Below are 21,488 nucleotides of genomic sequence, written 5' to 3' on the forward strand. Positions count from 1 at the left end.
GCGTCACTCTCTCATAACTTTCAACTTCCAAACTCCAACCTACTTTTAATTTGATATTTTAGCAAGAAACATGTCCTAATATGATGTTTAATATGCAGGAAATTCAAATTGATGACTACATAACACACCATTTGCCATTTGATGACATTAACAATGCTTTTGATCTCATGAAGGAAAGAAAGTGTCTGCGTTGTGTTATTCAGATGCCAAGATAATTCTTGTGGATTTCTATTAATATTTTCTTTCAAGAAAAACGGTCCAAAATCCAATCATTGTAGAAGGAACTAATATAAGAGCTATTCTACTATTATAAGAGTTATTCTCCTTAATTTTTTTTAAAAAAATTGAATTGCAATTATTTAAAAAGATAATTTCTAGAATATCCTTTTTGGAATATGAAATATTTTATCTTTCTTCCAAGGAATATAGAAACTTTATCTGGCAGTTATAAAAAGTTACACGTCAATCTTTTAGCATGGTATAACTTGGTACTTAGCATTAGCATCAAAAGGATGTAAAATGGCAGCAACTCATTGCACAATAAAAATTAGAGAGACTGAACTATAACTATATGTATTTCAACCAAAAAGTATATAGGTTGTCTCCTTTAAAAAGAACACTAACAGTATTTTCATAAGTCAGAGTCAGATAAGGAAACTCAACATAGAGCTGCAACATTACATTATTTTCATCCATTGTTCAACTGAACTGAGCTAAAGATTGACATTAACGTATAATACTATAATGAAAGTTCTCCTTGAAATATAGAAAGCAACATAAGCTATGGGGTATTGGCAATGAGCCATACCTCACATGGCATATCTCCCCCCTCCCCACCTCAAAGGTTCCCACTTCATTAGTTTATTATCACACATAATCCTCTCTCCTCACTTTTCCTCCCCTTTTACCATAATGCCCTCCAGTTCACCTTTTCTCCCCTTTTACCATAATGCCCTCCGGTTGGCTGGTCCCAAAAGACTGTGGAATCTCACAAAGTACCGTTCTACATGGAAATGCATTCTCCAGCTATACAAATAGGGAACAGAATAATTAAATTCAAAAGTAAATATGACTTGTTCAATGTCTATTCTACATAAAATTGATGAGCATACCTGTGATAAAGTAATTTTTGAGCCATACATGCTGATGAATGAATCAGCTAAATCATGTGCCTCATCTATTATCAATATTGGATTTCAAATTCAGACCAAGAGCTTCACAAGATGATTTTGACAAAAGAGATTGATATGGAAGGACAAGAAGATCATCTCTCACAACCATGCTTCTAGATCCGTAGTAGGTTTGCAAGATCTTCAATATCCAAGGTCCTCATTCAGATACCTCATTCCTGAATTCATGTTGTAGTTTATTCTTTCTAAGCATTAGGCAACCAGAAGGGGCCTTTGTTCTGCGTGTGTGTGCACCTACTCTTATGTTCTGCAAGTTCAAGAGACATTAGTGCCTAGACAATTCTATCTTATTTATTCTTGCCCAAATCATTTACAATAACAGTGATCTATGCTTCATAAACTACTCAAATGATCAAAATCAGAAATATGAATCGCACTATTCAGAATCTAGGAGAGGCATACCAATTTCAAGAAACGCATAATTAGCACAATTTATCAAGCATACCAATAATAAATATTCAATCATCTACTTATCTAGTTAATTCAATTCATCTATTTTTTTTGTTAAAAACAAAGATGAAAAAAATATTTTTTTTATAACAAAAGATTGGTCATAATCAAGGTCCATATTCATGTGAGAACTTGTGCAACGCTATATTTTCACTTATAAAAGCATGCCAAACATCTCTCGTCATTTCACCTCCCAAATCAATGAATTCCAGTATCCTGCTATTTGAACAAAGCATACTTATTGTGAGCAGAAAAAATAGAAACAGCAGAGTCAAAAAGTGCAGACCCTAAAGACCCAACCGTTGCATTCTCTACCTTTAATCCTTGTTGTGTAAGATCCATTCTCATGGCTCTCTTATCTCCCAATAAATCAACCACTGGAATGTGTATTTGAAGTTATCAATAGAAAAAGATGATGATCCCTTTCTCCTTGCAGAAGAACTATTCTAAACCCCTCCTTCTACTCATAATGAACAAATAGAAATTCTAACAAACTTTTAACAAAATTTTCAGCATAATTTCAATAAAGATTAATAAGATTTTCAGCTAATCACAATTTTAACAATCCAATAGCCTTAGGTGTTTCTTAGTTGAAAAAAATCCAACAACAATACAATATCACAACAATACAATCCAATTACAATAACACAGTAAACCACATCAACTCACTCCAACCCAGTAATCTCAAGTCTTAATAGTCAAAATTATTCAACAATTATTCAATTCAGTAACAAGTCCACAGATTAACTAACAACAATTATTCAACCAGTAACAACAGTAAGGTTCACAGACTAACTAACAAGTAACAAGAATTATTCAACAATTATAGTTTAAAAAAATTAATACCTAGAACTAAATGCTAGAACAGAGCAGAGCAGATCAGTAGCAAGAAAGGAACAGGGCACGACCGAAGGGCTGACACGATGGAACAGAACTGGCACTGTCGAGACAGTGGCTGCGCGACGGAGGCAGAAGGCGAGGCCAACGACGGTGGTTTCAATTCTCAAGCGTGGCTGCACGATGGAGGAGAACAACATTGCGACAGTCGCTTCAAATAATTAATACAAGAAAGAACAAGAAGGAAAAAAATCACCTTAGGATGGAGCAGTTCTGAAATTCAAACAGTACAGGGAAAGGGAGGAGCTTTAAATCGCGACGTAGATGGCTGAATAGAGGCAGACAATGGCGGAATGGTGGCTGAAAGGCCGCGTAACAGAGGCTGAATAGAGGCTCGAACACGCGGCGTAGAGGACTGAACAGAGGGCTAAGCAGCTCGAACAAGGGTTCACCAAAAAAGGCAGAACAAGGGTTGGCCAAAAAACAGACGCAGAAGCTTGGCTAAAAAGAGGAGGATGCGCGGCAAACAAGGGAGACGTTGCGCTGAAGTTGTTGCAGCGGCGGTGGTTGGACGTTGAGGAATGGCGACGAGAGATGGCTGCTTCGGTGCTTCCTCCAAGCTACGTTCGAGTTCTCTTCTGCTTCTCTGCGTTCTTCAGTGTGTTCGTTCAGAGGCCAGAGAGAGGGAAGTGAGGGAGTGAGAAGGAGCTCGGTGAGAGGAAGGAGCAGAGTGGCTGAGTGAGACTGTGAGAGAGGAGGGGCCAAGAAGGTGCTGCGCGTTTTGGTTACTGGTTAGGGTTCGTCTAACCAATGGCACCGTTTTAAGCAAATTTTAGAAAACCAGTCGGGTCTCGGTTCGGTTCGACCAACCGGTTCTCGACCGATTTGACGGTCTAACAACGATTTCTGAATCTTTCGATTTTGATATATGACCGATTCGTTTTGTATACCGGTACACGGTTCGACCGACCGGTTCGAACCGATTATCAGAATCTTGGTCCGAATCGTTTTTTTCTGGTTTATAATTTGACCGGTTCGACCAGTCGGTTTGAACCGTTCTCCAAACTAGGCATTTTTCCCTTATTCAAAAAATCCGACCAGGTGATAGTTTGGTTCGACCGGCCAGTTCTTGGCCGGTTCAACGGTTCAATTGCGGTTTTTCAGAAGATAGATTATAACTATTCTCTCATGTTGTTTTTATTTTAAAATGCTTAATATATTTTAGTATCAAATTTTCAATTAAACTTACAACACAGAAGTGGTTCAAGGAATCAAAATGCTAGAGTGAAAATTAAGCTTCACCTAAATTCAACTATAATCGAACGAAAGACAGAAACATTAATAATCAACAAGAGTCCATAAAAAATATAGTGCATAATAATTTTTTAAGTAAAAGAGATAAAACTAACAAGTTTTAGTAGTTAATATAATCTAAACATGACTACATGACAATTACGATTATTTAGTTTTTTTTTACTCCTTTTGTTTATACTTATTGTAATTCCTGGTAGCAGATTCAATGACATTACGCAGCATCAAGTTGTGGGGCCTTAGAATCAAATCCAACGTAAGTCGCATCCTTGTACCATAATTAACCTGAAAAATATAAATATTTTAGGTTTCCAACAAAACCATACACATTAGCAATTGAAGTACAATTTTTTTAGCAAAAGAAAATTACATTTATTGTATAACTATACGTCTTCCTGTAGTTTGTCATCCGGGTTGCCACCCATACCCCACAATCGTTACTGTGTTAAATAAGACACGGTTAGCTTATGCAGATAAAAATTTGAAAGAGGAAAACAGAAATACAGATATTGCTTACGAGCCAGGAGTTTGTTCTCCTGTTTCTAGCATATCCACAAATGTAAAATCAAGTATCCTTGGCCTGAACGGAGTGTTGTATTTCTAGAACGAGTCATACTTGAGCATATCTTCCAGATATTTTGCCTATTTATATAGAAAAAAATTAAATAAATTACGATATTTGAAAACTAAAAAAAATGTCATAAAAGTGAAAATGGGGAAAGTTAATTTACCAGCTTTACTATACTCGATCTCTTTTGCTCTTTATTTGTAGCAATCGGTAGGGAGTCTAGCAGAATTGTTTGATAATTGCACAAATCAAAAACAACCAGATACCAATGTGTGTTGTTCTCATTGACAGGTAAAAAAATCTAGTACCAACTTTCACGTATTAGAATATTACTAGATACAATTTTTTTTAAAAAAGGTATAGATCTGTTCATAAAGATAAATGCCATTAAATAATAAAAAAATAAAAATACAATAAATCATATACCTTTTTTAGACCTTCATCAACTTTTCTCATAAATTCTTTTTGATAATATTTCAACAGAACTTCAATTTTGGTATCACATTGCAGTATGAGTTGCTGAATTTAATAGTTAGGGGCTAAGTCAGTGACACCAATTAAGTAATAAGATAAAATAAATAAAAACGGTAACAAGCCTGAAAAAGACATTGCGTACCGAAAACACAGCTGGCAAATACCAGTTTGTTTGACATCCCATTTCTTTCTCCTGCATGGTTAGCATAGTAGCCACAAAATTCAACACCTATGTGGTAAATAATAAATATATTAAAAATTAAAGTATGCTAAAGATAGCAGTTTAATTATGCACTTACATTCCCATGTACCCGCTTCTTGGGAATTAATGACTTGAAATTGTCACGAGTTTCGTTAAATTTGTTTGTTGTCGCCAATACCTCATCACTACAAATATGAATCACATTAATATTGAACTATTTTTTAAATTTTTAGTAGATAGATAATGAGATATTTAACCTTCTTTTATTTGGTGCAAACACATAGGTTGTCATTTTAATATCTAAGTCATCCAAATTCATGTATGCAGGAGGCTTAAATAAAATTGGGATCCACTGAAAAAAAAAAGAATTGGTGAGATCATTAAGTTATGTAACCGTAGAGGATTCATGCGAATGCCTGTGATATGAGAAGTTACAGATGGCCATTCAAATCTTCGTTTATTGTACTCGATCTTTTTTGTGGTTTAGGGTAGGCATGCTAATAGAATATCCACTTGGTGTACTCTTTTTTAAGAGTGCCTTTTACTCCTCAGTTAGAGATTTGTGTGAGGTCCTGGTGGAGTTTTTTTTATTTTTTTGAAAAGTTGTCTTTAATGGAGGCAGCCTTCACACCAACCTTATTTTCAGACAAATGTGAATTCCAGATAATTCTTTTCTTGGCCGTAGATATCTTTTTATCGCATACACTTGTAAGTTTTGATGCCTTTTTATTTGTACCAGAGTCAGACTGATGATGTTGTGGAGACTTTAGCAGTTTAACAATTTCATCTGTATCTCTTGGATTAGTAGATTGAAAAGGATATAAGAAAGTAGGAGGCTGAAAATTTGTGACAGTTGGACCTACAATAAATGATGGTGGGAATATGTTGTATAGTGATGGATGCATAGTTGTCGGATATTGGTTAGAATATACTACAATAGTATAAAAATCGGGGTAGATAGAATACAAAAATTAGGGCATGTGCGGTATATGGTTCAAGTACGAATAATGTGAGAGTTGGTTATCAATAGCATTAATGCTAACATCTCTTATGTCTCTCTTGTAATCTCTATGTTGAGGTGATCCGGATGATTCTCGCTTACCCATATCAAACACTCAAACATATATGTAACACAATTAGAATTATAATGTGAATATAATTTGCTAATGATATACCGAAGAGTGTTTTTATATATAGAATAAAATTTTGTTTGTTTATTCTTTATTATTGAAAAATATCTTTCAAACGATTTTATTGTTTTATATATATATCATATAATATAATTATAAAAAATGTGTATCTATGATTGTAATTTAAAAAGATTTACTATTTAAAGTGGATATTATTTTTTTATAAATTATTTAAAATAGATATTATTATTTAAATTTATTATTTTAAATTGATATTATAATGTGGAAGGCTTTGCCTATTAATACATAATATTTATTAATAAATATTTAATTTTTTTAAAAGATCATAACATTATCAAAACATGCTAATTTTAATTTTATTATTCAATGTGATAATAAATACGTAATATTTAATAATAATTATATAATATTTTCAAAATTATATATTATTGTAAATTTATTATTTTTATGTTGAAATTATTTATAATAGATATTATTATTTAAATTTATTATTCAACATGATAATAAATATGTAATATTTTTAAGTTACTAAAAATTTATTTTGTTTATTAAAACATGATTTAAAATAGATATTATTATTTTAGCTTATTTTCACTTATAACTCTACGTAATACTAACATTTAAATTTGTAATATTGATTTAGGTATAATATTGATTTTGACGAAATATATGATTTACTTCTAAATAATATAATTGATGTGATTTATGTTGATTATAAACTAATTAGATTGTCAATAATTAGAATGAATTTGTATTTAATATAGATTTAGCGTAAATTGATATATAATAACAACTCTCTTTTATTATTGTTATGTATTTTTATTCTCAAACACATAACACTACAAGCTAGTTATAATGGTAAAAACGCGAAAAAATATTCGAGCTACTTCTGTTGAGGCAAGTTCTATTCATATCATGAAGATCTGTCAAGAACCAACTGAAATTCTGAACAAGTACGTACTATTTTTTTTGTTTCTTGTATTATAAATTTATTTTGAATGATCTTGTATAATTTGTTAACAATGAGTATATTTATTCACATCTTTTGATTAAAAGAATAAAATAGAAATTATATTGATTATCTTAAAAAAAAAATAAAAGATGCTTACAATGCTCACTGCTCACTGCTCACTGCTAAATTTTCTTTCTTCCATTTTTCTTTTCTTTTTCGTTCCCTTTTTTCACTGATTTTTTGGGAAACTTTTCTCTCACTGCTGATTTCCTTCGTTCTCTACTTTCCCAGCGATAGAGGAGGAAGTGGAAGAGTATAAGGATGAAATTTCTCTGCTTCTACAGAAATTCTTTCTCTTCACTTCACTTCACTTCTCTTCCCTTCAATCTCCCGTGATCAACACGAACTCTTTCTTCTTCATTCAAACAACAAGCACCACCCTTAATAACATTCCTAATCCAAGAAAACCTTCTAGCACAACAACAATATTATGTCTTTATTCTTCTTTTTCAACAAAAGGTACTTTCTTTCTTCTTTTAATAATTTTTTTTATTTTTCCTTAGTTCTCATGTACCTTCTCCTTTTTTCTTTTTTTAAGGAATAGTAAAAAGACAAAATTTCTCTGTTTTTATGATTTTTAAGTATATAGTTGACTAAAATTTTTCTCCTTTTTTTCTTCCCCTTTTTGAAGTTGTTTTTATGTTTGATCGGTTAGCTTTAGTGCATAAGCTTATTCTGATGATGACGAACTGTGTTACTATAGTTTGGGACTTAGTGGTGGTGGGGGCATAATTTGAGAGTAACTGTAGTTTTTTTATTATTATTTTTAAAAAATTTTATTGGAGTCAAGTGGAAGAATTTTGACTGTGCAATTTTTGTTTCTTGACCATAAGTTGACTATGTAGATTGTAGGGTGTAGTCTTAATCTGGTTTTTGCAATACATGATCTGCTGAATATTCTCTATTTCTAATATCTATTATTTGTTTATCTTTGCTGGTATTTAATGTTATGCGTTTATGGCTACTATGATGGTGATCTTGTGATGAAGGTTGATGGTAGACTGTGTTTAGATTTTGGAACTAATTTGATTGTATGGTCCTTTGTCAATTTGGGAATAATTTGGCTGCTAAATTTTCAAAGCATCTTTTATGTGATCTCTGTTGTGTTTGTTACCTTCCTATATGTGCTAATAGATATAGAATTTGTTGCTTTTTGTTCTGGTCAATCAAAAATTTTTACCTAGTCACAATTATCTCCGCCAGCCGCAATTCCCATTGCTCAAGCTCCTTTCCTCCTTCATTCAATTTCCATTCTTGAACCAAATATTGATTTTTCTTCCAATACTTCTTAGCCTAGTGCAGCACTTTCTTCTCAGCCTATTGATCTGAATCTCAGAATTTTGTTCTCAGTTAGTTGTACATATTCTTCATGTTAATTATATTTTTGTATTCTTTTATGTAAAAGCTAAATGGACTTTGGTTTTTTCATAGTGAATAAAATGAGATTTTGACCCTGCATGCAATGTTCTAATGTTACAGTGAACCCAATCCATCATTGAAGGACAGAGTGACTTTAGACTCATTAGCTAATTCTGTTGAGCAATTGACCTAAATAGTCCAATCTCTTGTTCAACGATTGGAAAATAATGTCAGCTCTCCCTCTAAGGTGTTTAAGGTCTTTGGTTCCAATTCTAAGACTTTTAACCAACAAAGTAGTGCGTCGAATAATCCATTGTTGCTATGCTGTATTGAGAAGGCCAAGACAGATCTGTCCATTGCTAAAAAAAGGAGAACATATTCACTTGCTCCAATCAATATTCCTGGATTAGAGCTACCTAGTGTGAGTACTAAGTAATAAGTAGTTTATTATTATTATTATTATTATTATTATTATTATTATTATTATTATTATTATTATTATTATTTCACTAATAACAGTTTTTTTACATATTTAGTGGGTGCAAGTCTGTTTTAGACCAACAGCTTTAATGGGTTTGGACAAAACTGAACTTGCAATTGCAGCATACTTGTATGGTAATCATTTGATGGATAAGTAAGTAAACTCAATTAGAATTTTATTTGTTAACGATGTTGTTAATTTGTTTAGCTATTTTTATTTATGTTAAATTATCTTTGGTAGCTACGAGGAGGATATAGTATTTTCAGAGTTTACAGCTCACAGAGATGTATTTAGGAGCTTGATGCTAGGAAAGCCAATCGTTTCTCTTGTGCTAGACTTAGTAGCAGATATGATGAGGATAGAGTTGACCAGAGAAAGTGGTTATTGGTTTTTACCCACAACTTTTGCGGTCAGTATGTAGGAGTGTATACTAAAATGATATTGGTAGTTGTTATTTGTATTGCGCATATAAACTAGTGGGTGAAATAATGTAGCTATCAGAGAAGACAAAATTGGATCCCGACTGTCTGACGCTTTGTATCACATATGTTTATTTGGGCAAAGTTGACTGCTTAAAAAGAGTAAGTTTATATCATTTTAAATTCATATTAGCAAATATTGGCATAAAATAATTTTAAAAACTAAAATGACTTTCTCTTGATTAGGTCTTTATCCCTGTATCTAAAATTACTGACGAAGGTCATGAACACTGGTACCTCGTAGTGATTGATCGTGTTAAAGGACAAATCATTTTGCTAGACCCATTACCCATTGAGAAACAGTTCAAGCGAAAGAGGACAGGCTTGAAATTAGTAACTATATTTTCCCTTTTTTTGTTAATTGTATACATATATGACTAAAAAAACAAACTCTAACATAGACATAAATAGGCCATTTATTTGGACGAGCTATTGGAAGATCGTTCATTCTATGACTTTGAGACCACTCCAAATCTGATTTCTTCACAATTTGAATTTGAAGAGCCGGAAGGCCTTTCGACCCTCGAAGCTGGATCGTAAGATCGTATAATTAGTAGTTATTGATATGAAATTTATGCAATTATATAATACTCTAATATAGCTTCCTCGATATGTAGGAGTGACGCGGGTGTGTGGGTTGCAAGTTGGATGATAACTTGTTTTGAAGATGATCATTTTAACATAAAAGTAATGTTATGCACTAATCTTTTTCTTCATTCTTTCTTTTATATTTAGGTAGTTAAGCCTAATGTGTAATTATTCAAATTTTATTAGGTGGATGATGGGGTTCGCATGAAGATTGCAGTCTCACTCGTATTAAAGAATCATAATATGATCAGCTATAGGATCAAAGAAAATGCCATTGAAAATCTTAATAAGCTGTATGATAATCACCATCGTGATGATTATGAATTTCCACAAGATTAGATTTGCAACATAGGATATTTATTATTATTTTTGTTTTTATTATTTTCTTGTGGGCATATGAGCCGTCTAGTGACATACGACATTGTATTTTGTTTACGTTTGTGTTGGTATTTGTTTGCCGGATTATTTAATGTCTCCATTTGACTATGTATGAATTTATACTCTTTTGGTGATTGAAATTTAGTTCTTTTATCAGGCTCAGTCTTAAATCTTTGAATTAATTATGTATAGTTCTTTTGCTATCTTCCATCCATTTTTTTATGCATGCAATGAGATTGGAGCACAGATATCTTTCACATCGACACAACTTCTAAAAAATAGTTTACCTGAATTCACAAACTATAAATTCATCTATAGAAACTTAGAGGAGGATGCACAAAATAATCTCTGCTTTTCTAGTATAAGTGTCAACAGAGATTGGAACAATTATATCTGAAATAACATTTGTAAGAATCTGAGTTAATATACCTTGATTTCTTAGTATAAGACATAGGGCCTAAAGTAAATGGAATTTACATTCCATCCACCAGTGGGTGTAAAACAAGTAGCATTGATCAGTGAAATGAGGAGCACGAACATTCACTATTTGCTACTAAATAAGAGAAAAGAGTGATTATCATTTACAAGTAAATTAGATCCTGATGGATCGTTCAGAAATATCCATGGATATGATTACACAGAATTAAAAAAAAACACGATTTACATTTCTTAATGGCACATTACATTAGAATAGACTGAAGGGTGAACATGTGATTTAAGTGAGCCAGTTAGCTGTACGAGGATTTATATCTATCTAGAATAACGAGGATTGATATCTATCTAGAAGTTGTGGATTTAGATCTAGAGAGACCAAAGCATCCTAGGAAGGAGAACCCAAGTCTAGGCACGGTGGCTACCGGTTGATGGTTGGTCTCGGAATCAGGTGTTTAAGGATGATAATGTTTATAGAAGGCTGCAACTGCTCCTGCCACCCCATCTTCATGTTTCATGGCATCGGCAAGTTCTTCGGCATTCCTTTTTACCTGTGAGATGTAAGAACGATGTAAAACATGTAGTGCTAATAAAAAGCCAAAATTGTGAACATAACTTGCATTTGTTTTATTTATACTCTCTTCTGTATGATTCCATGTTGTATTTTAGGAGGAAATTATATATGGATCTTATGCTTGGCTTTGTCTTTGATGATTAGTTCCCTTTACATCTAAAAGCTTTCTCTACTTTCCTTTTTCTAGTACATATGGTATGAGACAAATACTAACCACTTTGATCGCATATATATATTACCTCTGGCTTCAGCATATAGTTTATAGCATTAACCAGCTTGCCTAATGTAAATTCATCCACTGGAATCGGTGCCCGGCCTACTCCTTTGGCATGCACTCGCTCTCCCCAAAATGGCTGGTCCCCAAAGAATGGTACAATTATTGTTGGGCACTGCAGAAACAGAGATGTTCTTGTTGTAAGATGAATATACCACTTAGATTACAAAATTCACAAATGCAAGATACATTACTGCAGCTCTAAGACCAACAGCAGTTGTTCCAGCACCCCCATGATGCACCTGGAAACATTTAGAACATCTTACAACCAGGTTTCAATGTTACCTGAGAAGATTATGTTCAAATAAAAAAGAATGCACCAATAATTATTGGTTGAACTTATTCTCTTTAAGCAGGGTCTCAAGTTCGAGTGTTGCTTATTGAAATAATTAGTGCTGGGATATCACTCCATAATGGGAAGACTTGACAACTCCAATTAGAGTCTACTGGTTGCTAGACTCGTGGGAAAAAAACTACGAATTTATTGCTGTGTAATCACATATCCAAAAGCCCAAACAAGTGAACAGTCACAAAGAAACTCACAAGGCTACCAAATCCAATATATATAGGTTTTTTGCCTTCCTTTTCGCCTTCTTCAAGCCACTCTAATAATGATATTGGTGGCTCATAATCTGAAGCAAGGTTAAGGAAACAAAATCCAACAACATCAATGTTGGGTCCCCAATCTGCAAAATAAGAAGCAAAACACAAACAGTCTATCGTAACATCGTCAAGAAACAGCTCGGAGTTAGAGAGTGCCAAAAATGGAAAGATGAGATGACACTATAAAATATAAATGCATATCTAACCTTTTGGTTTAGGAACCAAATAAGGGCTCCATATATAACCATAGGGCATGTTAGGAGGGGACGTATAAGATCCACTTAGATAAGTAATAGGCCTTAGCTTTAGTTTCTTCTTCCTAAATTCATTTATTAAATCTCGTATTCCAAGCCAGATTAAAGAATTAACTATTTGATATGACAGCTGAAAGACATACAAAAAACTGATAACTTAGTCATATCAAGTGAAACTGATTGATTATTTTTTATTAACTCTCTGAGGCCATGTAACTTACTCTGTATGCCATTTGTTGCTTAACGCGGGAAAGAGGATGAGGGAATTCATATGTTGGCCTGAAAATATAGTCAAACATCATTAGAATAAGATCCTTACACCTATATTAGTTGCTCATATAATCTTTATGCTAACAACAAATCAATAAATGAGCCTTACTAAGAACCTTCCTAATGCCCAAGTCAATGAATGATGCAATATAGCACATAATTCGATTAAAAATATAGGTGACTAAGTGCAGGATTAGTCCGTGTACCAAGCAAGACTTACGTCCATGGCATTGTAAAGAATATGTGAAGTGGAACTTTTAGAAACTCAGCAACATGAATATGCCCTGCATAATTTCATACATTAAAAGAACGTGAGATACTTTTTCATCATACATTAGATGTAAACAATGCCACATTATTTGTTAATTTTATAGTCATTTCTATACTCTGTCGATGAATTTCTTTCAATTTGCTATTAGCAATTTGTGATTGACTTTTTCATTCTTAGTTGCACAAAAGGAGGAAATTCTTGTCAAGATCTAAGATATAATTCACTCATTATGGACTTTGTAAAAACTAAGACATCAAATCATCAATGGTGAAAGGCATTTCCCTTTCCTTCTCTTTCTGCCATGATTTGATTCTCACAGCTGCTGAAACAGGTCGCAAATTAATCTCTCCTATATAACTATTAGCAATATACCATTTTCATTATTTGACAATGTAATCTTCAAACAGTTGTACCTTTAGGTGATATTGTAAAAAATAATTTAAACTTAAGAATAGCATTCTATGAAATGCACGTGCACTTCCTAAAGTGCTGAATTGCTGATAATGGATAAGCAGCTTAGATTTTTATACAATACAAGCACAGTATAATGAACTGAGATTACCGTTCTGCACTTTAATATGTAAATTGTACCTCTACACCTTAGATGATCAAATTCCTTAAATTTTACCAGGCAGCAAGTTTGTTGTTGAATCCAGTTTTGGTTACTATACAATCTATTGTCATTTGATAAAATGTTTGATTACATTCTCATTACAATAGAAAGAGACTTTGTTGTCTATGTTATTGATTGTGTTATTATGATGAATGGAAAAGGACAAAAAAATTTAGAGTCTAACCGTATGCTGGAGGGTTGGCAATTATTGCATCTGCGTTAAATGCAACATGAGTATCTGGATCAGCACTGTTGCAAGCTGGAAGCAAAGAGTTGATAATAGCCTTTATCTGATTTCTTTATTTATGAATTTCTGAGCGGCCCGATGGCAAGAAGCCTTTATTCTTGACCATATCTGAAGAAAGCATATAAATAAACATATTAATATATGAAAGCATGAGCAAGGAGAAGAAATCCTTTTGATATGGCTACTTGTATATGGTCATGCATTCAAAAGAATAAAAGCAACATTCCTCTAGTAAAACCTAATTGAGGATCTGAAGCAACATTCCTCTAGTAAAAGCAACATTCCTCTAGCAAAAGAATAAAAGCAATTATTCTTATAGTATATTTCAGGCAGATTGATTGCAAACTTTGGAAGTTCTAAAGGATGCCAAAACCAACCAGGTCTGATTGAGACATCACAGAGGGCAGGTACCCACTCATGACCAGTTGGATCTCCCTCGGCCGCATATCTGTTAGAAACAAAGAAAACATTGAACAATCTGAGATAATAACAAAGTTTTATATATGGGGATACTTTTTTGGCATGTTCTCAGATAATAACAACATCCTATTAATTAAAATTAATAGTAGACATATAGATAGATAGATTCCTTTAGTTTCTTTTTTGAAGTCTGTGTGGTCCCGATCAGATAATAATTAGCTTCTACCAGCGATTATAGAGAGGATTAGCTCCCGATGGCACACCCCTCTTCTCTTCTAACTCTGCTCCTTTCCCATTCCCATAAGACACCACCTCATTGTTAGGTGAGGAAGATGAACCAGCTCTGTTGTTGCTGCTGAAATTCAACAAACCAAACACTATGCCACCAAAACCAGAACTGCACAATATCAAAAGAACCAGAAGCATTGAAGAAATAGCTCCCATTTCACTTATATGCCACAACTAATTCTCCCTCATCAACATTCTTCATATACACAGCAGCTAGCTGCTCCCTTGCTGATGATGAAATGTATGCAAATAAATAGGCTCAATTAATTAGTAGCGTAACAAATTTATGAATATGAATCTATCTGGAGTAAAAGGAGACAGGGTGGTAGTGTATATATATATATATATATATATAAATGCTTGTGAAGCTATGTTGTGAAGGGGTTTTATAGTGTGTGTCTACCTTGTCATTTGAGTCAAGTGGTACATAACTAGAGATGGCAAACACCAACAATAAGCAAGGTTATATATAAATGACACACCGAGGAGAGCTTTTTGTCCAGCATGACAACACTTTTTGATGCTTTGTTATTTGTTGGGATATAGGACACTATGATGTCTTATTATTATATCATCACCTGTACCTACTTTTGTTTCCACCTTTATTTTCCTACTTGTTTAATGCAATCATACAACTATTACCTCCCAAAAGAAACTAACAACCTAGCTATATCCGTTCAAAGCAGAGAAGAAGAGCATAAACAACATATTCATGTTAACAGAAAACTAAATTCACAGGAAGGGATAAATAGAGAAAGTTCAAAAATTCATTAATGAAGGCTTTGGCTTCGGCCAATGCAGCAAAACAGGATATAAGACGACAAACTAAATTTGGCAGTATAACTATAATTAGACAAGAAGGAATGGGGAAGCAACGGGGAGAAGCCAAAAGCCCACTCTTTGCAACGAAAAAAAAACAAACAAAATAGAACAATGCCAACTTAAAATTTTCAAGCATATCATGGTAAGGAAAAATGCATATCAGCTGGCAGAGGGTGTTCGAAAAAAGACCAGTTATTTGATTCACTAGCCTTCAAAGCACTTAAATATTACACAGGTTAATTTTGAAATTGCATTATAACCTTGTTTCCTATATCTTTGGCTCCCCCTTATTGTAGCTACATATCCAGCTAATGCCCCCATTGACATAGGACAGATAAGGGCTCAAACTACTGTGATCCTCTACAGCCAACAGAAAAGAAACCAATGAACAATATATAGTAAAAATTGGATAAGGTATGAGATATTTCCTGCAAGTAATTGCATCCCTAAAACGTAAACCATGCATAAATACACACATTAACTGACAACATCTCCTACTCAATAAAGCCTCACACAAAGTACATTTGGTAAAATCAAATCCAGCAACATATTCGCAAGAGTTTCAACAGTTCATGAAACAATAATTTAGAAGTTGTATAACTGATAATGACATGATAACTGATAAAACACAGCCTAAGTCTCCAAAGAAATACTTTGCTAATATAGCGAGTATATTGCAACACTGAGTAATAAAGTAAAATACCTGACTTGGAAGAACCAGAGGCAAGAGTTTTCAACTTATGTAAAACTCTAAACTGTATAGCTGTATATCGCATAACCATAAGCAATGCCGGTACATTCCCCCGCCAAAAACCGTGTAAATTTGTCATAGAAACTTATGCTGATAAGTGATAACTTACAAAAGAAAATGCACTTGAACAGAATTGGATAAACTGTGCGCTATTGTTTAGACCTGAAAACCTTCTTCTCTGAAAATATCTTTAGATGCTTGAAATATACCAGTGTATTTTGATGGTGCAGCAAAATCCTTGCGTAGTAAAGCCCATGAAGATGTGGGCTCTAGTTGAACCTATCATTGTCAATGAATATGAATATTGAATAAAACATCATTTTTTGAGGGAAATAAAATAAACTTGAAAGGAGGCAATGACAAAAGAATAAACTAAATGAAAAGCACCAAAATCTTATTAGCACAAGAAGAACGAGGTGAATAACAATTGAATCGGATCCATAATTTTAACACTCAGATCACACTCAATCACTATCAATGGCGCCAAACCAAGATAGATGTATTATTGGCTAAGAAAACCAATAAGAAACTTAAAAACCGTCCATCTAATGGAAATTAATTATAACTTAGACTTATAAACAAAATCAATAACAGCAAGCGAATATTCATATATTCATCTAATGGAATCAGAGGATTAGAGTTCCTTCACAGAAAGCTTGCCATCTCTGTCTCTGTAATGAAACCCTAAATTGTTTTGAGAAGATAGAAACTGCAAAGAAAAATTGATAAACCTAAAATTGGCACAGAAAAATTTGAGCCCTAAGCAACAGAATCATAAAATCAGAGTATACCTCTTTATAGCCGTGGAGTGTTGTCAGGGGGAGCTTGGTGGTTGCTCCGAGTAGAATCTCACGGATGACGATGTTGGACACGGTGGCGAAGAGGTGGAAGAAAAACGCTGATGGTGGCCAAAGGAGGAGGAGAAGCGCGTGGGGACAAGGGGGAGGCTCGGGAGCGAAATTGCCGGAGGTGTATGAAGCGAAGGGGTAGGAAAAGGAGCATGAGGAGGACGGCGTCTGGTTTCTAGAGGAAGGTGAAGCCACGGCGGCTATTGTTGAATTGATTGGAATTGGATGTGACTGAAACTCATGCGACGAGGAGAAGCGGCGGCGGCGGCAGAAAAAGAAGCTCGTTTTAGTTGAGTGGAGTGTGAATGGAGCTCAAAAGAGTGGGGTAGAATTAGGTTTAATCTAATATTTTCCGACGGAAAATCTGTCTGTAACCATTTTCCACGAAAAAAATTAATTTTTCTGACAGAATTATAGACGAATTCTCTTTTCTCTCTGTAATTTATGCTAATTCATTTTTTTTTGTTTTCCGACAAAAAATCCCTCTGAAATTCCGTCTGTATTTTCATGGGATAAAATCTGTCGAAAATATCCGTCTGTAATAACTAGTTTTCTAGTAGTGAACCAGTTCAAATTTTTTTTATTAAGTAGAATTAATTTATCGAATATAAAATTTGTTAGAAATTAAGTTAATCTATATATAACTCCATATAATATAGTCCTTCTTTCCAAAGAAATAAACATGATGTACAGAAGTGTGCTGCTAGGACTTGGTTTAGTTTGATTTGTGTTTAAGCTTATATATAAGTTATTGGATTAATTAGCTAGGTTTTAGTGTTTTACTCTCATAGTAAGCAAACTTGAATCACAGTCAAGATAGGTCGCGTTAGTGTTCCCTTCAGTCAATTAGTCAATGGTTTCACTTCTTCAGATTTGTTTTAATTTACTTGGATAATTTCTTGGTTCAATTAACTCATTGCATGTGAATGAAAAATAAATTAGTTTGGTTACAATTAAATGGGCATATATTCTCATCGTAAGTAAACCAAAATTTTAAAAAATTTTAAGACTTGCTAATATTTAATTTATTTTAATTCTATCCCAAATATTTTAAATATATTTTAAGATGACTTTCGAGGTTAATGTTGTTAAGAAACATGACGACATGATAATTTAATTGATATCTTAAAATGGTTTTATCTAATTACTATCGTGATTCGTGAACACGAATAAAATATTAATATTGAACACCGCTTGTTATATAAGTCTATTATAATACTAATTAGAATCTAAAATTCATCGTCGTCGATATATCCGAGTGGTTAAGGAGACAGACTTAAAATCTGTTGGATTTTGCCCGCGCAGGTTCGAACCCTGCTGTCGATGTTTTTCGTATATTTTATTATGAGAAAACTAAAGGCTAAGACTTTAAGCAAGTTATTAATAAATTACAAATTAAGTTATTCCCATTGCTTTGCAAAGATTTATCAAGTTGATATGTTTTGTGTATGTATTGTTTTCATCCACCATTGTGCAATCATCGATCGTCTAATCATTACGGGCCAATCATCAAGTCCTTTGCTTTTACTTAAATAAATTAGGTAAATTTTTATTTTGTTCTTGTTATTCTACATTTTGCGTCATATATCAATAGATGTGTATATTTTTTTTTATTGAATTTTAAAATATATGAATAAAGATTACATTCGGATTTGATTTATTGGTTTGTTTATTTTTATTTTTTTTAAGCTATTTGATATAATATTCCAATAATAATATAGAATATTTTATTATTTATAACATATTATTATTGTTAATGGATATGATGCATCACTATTTTATGATACATTTTGTGTTTAATTTAGGTAGATTTTATCCATTTTTTTTTACATTTATTCAAGGAAATAGTATGGTTTTATGATTTTCTCCTAAATTGTGCTTAAGTATAAAAACATGCTTTTTAGATCCTTAAATTGTTAATTTTGATTCACCTTTGATCCCACTATATGCCTTGATGTGTTTGTTAGTGATTTCAGGATGAAAAGACTGGGAATGGATCAAAGGAATGAAGAGAAAATCATGCAAAGATGAGAAATCATGAAAAATCAAGGATTTGGGATGCATTCACCGACGCGCACGCGCAACAGACGCGCATGCGTGGATGGGAGGTCGCATGGCGACGCGTACGCATACGCATCGGTGCTCGCACATGACCCACTTAAAGTGAATCTGCTGGGGGCGATTTCTGGGCTTCCCAAGTCCAAATCCAACTCACTTCTATAGCTATTAAACTCAGGGATTGAAGGAGGATTGGGAGTTGTCAGGGGCAGTTAGTTACCAAGTAGTCATAGTTTAGTTTGGATCATGTTTTAGTTAGTCTCTAGAGAGATAAGCTCTCTCTTCTCTCTAGAATTAGAATTAGGATTAGGTTTAATTCTTCTCTAGATCTAGACTTTAATTCTTCTTTTCATCTACTTCTTTTTCTCAATTTCTTGTTACTACATCTTATTCTTTTATTCTTTTGTTGTGATCTCCCTTATTTTGTATATTTTGTTGTTGATACACTCTTGTTCTTCTTATTTTCTTTTAATGCAATTTGAGGTAATTCATGTTAATTGTGTCTTCTCTGATTGTTGTTGTTAATTCTTTGCAATTAGTAGTTGTTAGATTTCATTCTTGTTGTCATTTTACTATGCTTTCCTTTTATGCCTTCCAAGTGTTTGACATAATGCTTGGAAGGAAGTTAGAGTAGAATTTTCTCCTCCTAGCTTTGGTTGAGTGATTAGTGACTCTTGAGTTGTCAAAGTCTCTTGTTGATTGATAATTAGAAGTTGCTAATTGATTTGAATTTCACTAAAGCTAATCTTTCCTTAAGAGTTGACTAGGACTTGAGGAATCAATTTGATTTATCCACTTGACTTTCCTTCATAGTTAGAGGTTGACTAAGTGAGAGCAATGGATAATTCTTATCACAATTGAGGATGATAATGAGAATAGGATTTCTAGTTCTCATTCTTTGCCAAGAGTCTTTCTTAGCTATTAGTTTTATTCTTGCAATTTACTTTTTTTGCCTCCTTATTCAAAAACTCCAATATACACCTCATAACCAATAACAAGAACACTTCCCTCCAATTCCTTTGAGAGACAATCCGAGATTTAAATATTTCGATTATTATTTTTAGGGGTTTGTTACTTGTGACAACCAAATATTTGCATGAAAGGATTATTTGTTGGTTTAAAAACTATACTTGCAATGAAATTTCAATTGATTCTGTACCATCAAAAATCTCTTCATCAGGATACACAACTATATGTATACATATTATCTATTTAAAAAACATATATCATGGTTTTTTTCTTGCATTTTTAGTTTTTGTTATATATATATATATATATAGTTTATGTTAAAATTTCATTATAAGTTAAGAAAAATGATTATGTTTCAATTGGTTGAAATTCTTTTATAATTAAATATATTTTTGCATTAGAAGTTCATATGTATAAATATTAGTTATTTTTTATATTGGTTATACTTAACAAATAATTCTATATTTTTTTGTTATAAATCTATGATATATATATTTGAACCAACAAAATACTTGTTAAATAGATAAGAATAATCATCAAAAAATATATTTTATCGCTAATATAAAAGACATTTTTAATTATAATTTTTTACTAAACTATTTTTTTTAGTTTGAAATTGATAATCAAAGCTATATATCAACTCTTGAAAACTAAGAACATATTTTAATAATTTTAAAGGAAAATAGAGAAAAACGAAAAAAATTATGCACAATAATACTATTAATTTATGTATATCTTCTCCTTAAAATTGTCTTCAATTTATATGTAAATATGAATTATATAAAAAATAGAATTTATATCAAAATAGGTCACTCTAATCTTATGATTGTTTTTTTTTTACTATTATCTCACTGTACACTTCATTGCAAGCGTTAAAAAGATAGAGATGCAAAAAAAAAAAAGGTGCAAATACCAATAGATTCTTTACGGTTCTTTTTTTTTTTCCTTTTTGTATTATTAGTGTATTGCTGCAAAATACATTTGAAAAAAAAAATTTAAACATGACTCAGTCAGCAGCATGAGAAACGAAGATATACTTTGGATCTTGTTAAATCAAAATTGCATTATTTTCATGATTTGATTGTAACTTTTATGTACTAAAAAAAATTACATAGATAATTTAATTGTATATCGTCCAAAGTATCAAAAATAATTAATTTGTAAATACCTTATTTATAAAATAAGTTAAATACATAAATCTAATTAAATAATTATATAGTTTTTTATATGATAAATACATTAAAATTAAATTTTTATTAATTTATCTCAGAAGATAATTTTATTTGTAAAATAATAATTGTTACGGTTCGGTCC

General features: G+C 32.5%; 1 protein-coding gene and 1 non-coding gene across 11 annotated transcripts; one reads left to right on the forward strand and one right to left on the reverse strand.

The window, feature by feature from the left end:
- Window positions 1–11,004: 11,004 nt before the first annotated feature.
- LOC112710880 (sterol 3-beta-glucosyltransferase UGT80A2-like) lies at window positions 11,005–17,469 on the reverse strand. 10 transcript variants are annotated; one of them, XM_072202918.1, is made up of 13 exons: window positions 17,091–17,459; window positions 16,462–16,578; window positions 16,252–16,311; window positions 15,809–15,908; window positions 14,396–14,954; window positions 13,956–14,126; window positions 13,094–13,171; window positions 12,839–12,896; window positions 12,570–12,747; window positions 12,304–12,446; window positions 11,955–12,002; window positions 11,726–11,875; window positions 11,005–11,463 (listed from the first exon to the last, which is right to left on the reverse strand). In XM_072202918.1, the coding sequence occupies exons 7-13, from the start codon at window positions 13,111–13,113 to the stop codon at window positions 11,368–11,370; spliced, it is 693 nt and encodes a 230-aa protein (XP_072059019.1). In that variant the 5' UTR covers window positions 13,114–13,171; window positions 13,956–14,126; window positions 14,396–14,954; window positions 15,809–15,908; window positions 16,252–16,311; window positions 16,462–16,578; window positions 17,091–17,459; the 3' UTR covers window positions 11,005–11,367. The 10 variants fall into 10 exon arrangements, with proteins under 10 accessions (XP_072059019.1, XP_072059025.1, XP_072059021.1 ...); XM_072202924.1 differs by lacking the exon at window positions 15,809–15,908 and having other exon boundaries at window positions 13,108–13,171; window positions 14,396–14,466; window positions 14,665–14,954; window positions 16,252–16,578; window positions 17,091–17,461; XM_072202920.1 differs by lacking the exon at window positions 15,809–15,908 and having other exon boundaries at window positions 14,396–14,466; window positions 14,665–14,954; window positions 16,252–16,578; window positions 17,091–17,461.
- Window positions 17,470–18,391: 922 nt separating this feature from the next.
- Window positions 18,392–18,473, forward strand: TRNAL-UAA (transfer RNA leucine (anticodon UAA)). The gene has a single exon. It is a non-coding gene; the product is annotated as a tRNA-Leu (tRNA).
- The last annotated feature ends 3,015 nt before the right edge of the window (window positions 18,474–21,488 follow it).

This window comes from Arachis hypogaea, chromosome 9 (assembly GCF_003086295.3).
Source record: "Arachis hypogaea cultivar Tifrunner chromosome 9, arahy.Tifrunner.gnm2.J5K5, whole genome shotgun sequence".
In the NCBI taxonomy this organism is placed as follows: domain Eukaryota; kingdom Viridiplantae; phylum Streptophyta; class Magnoliopsida; order Fabales; family Fabaceae; genus Arachis; species Arachis hypogaea.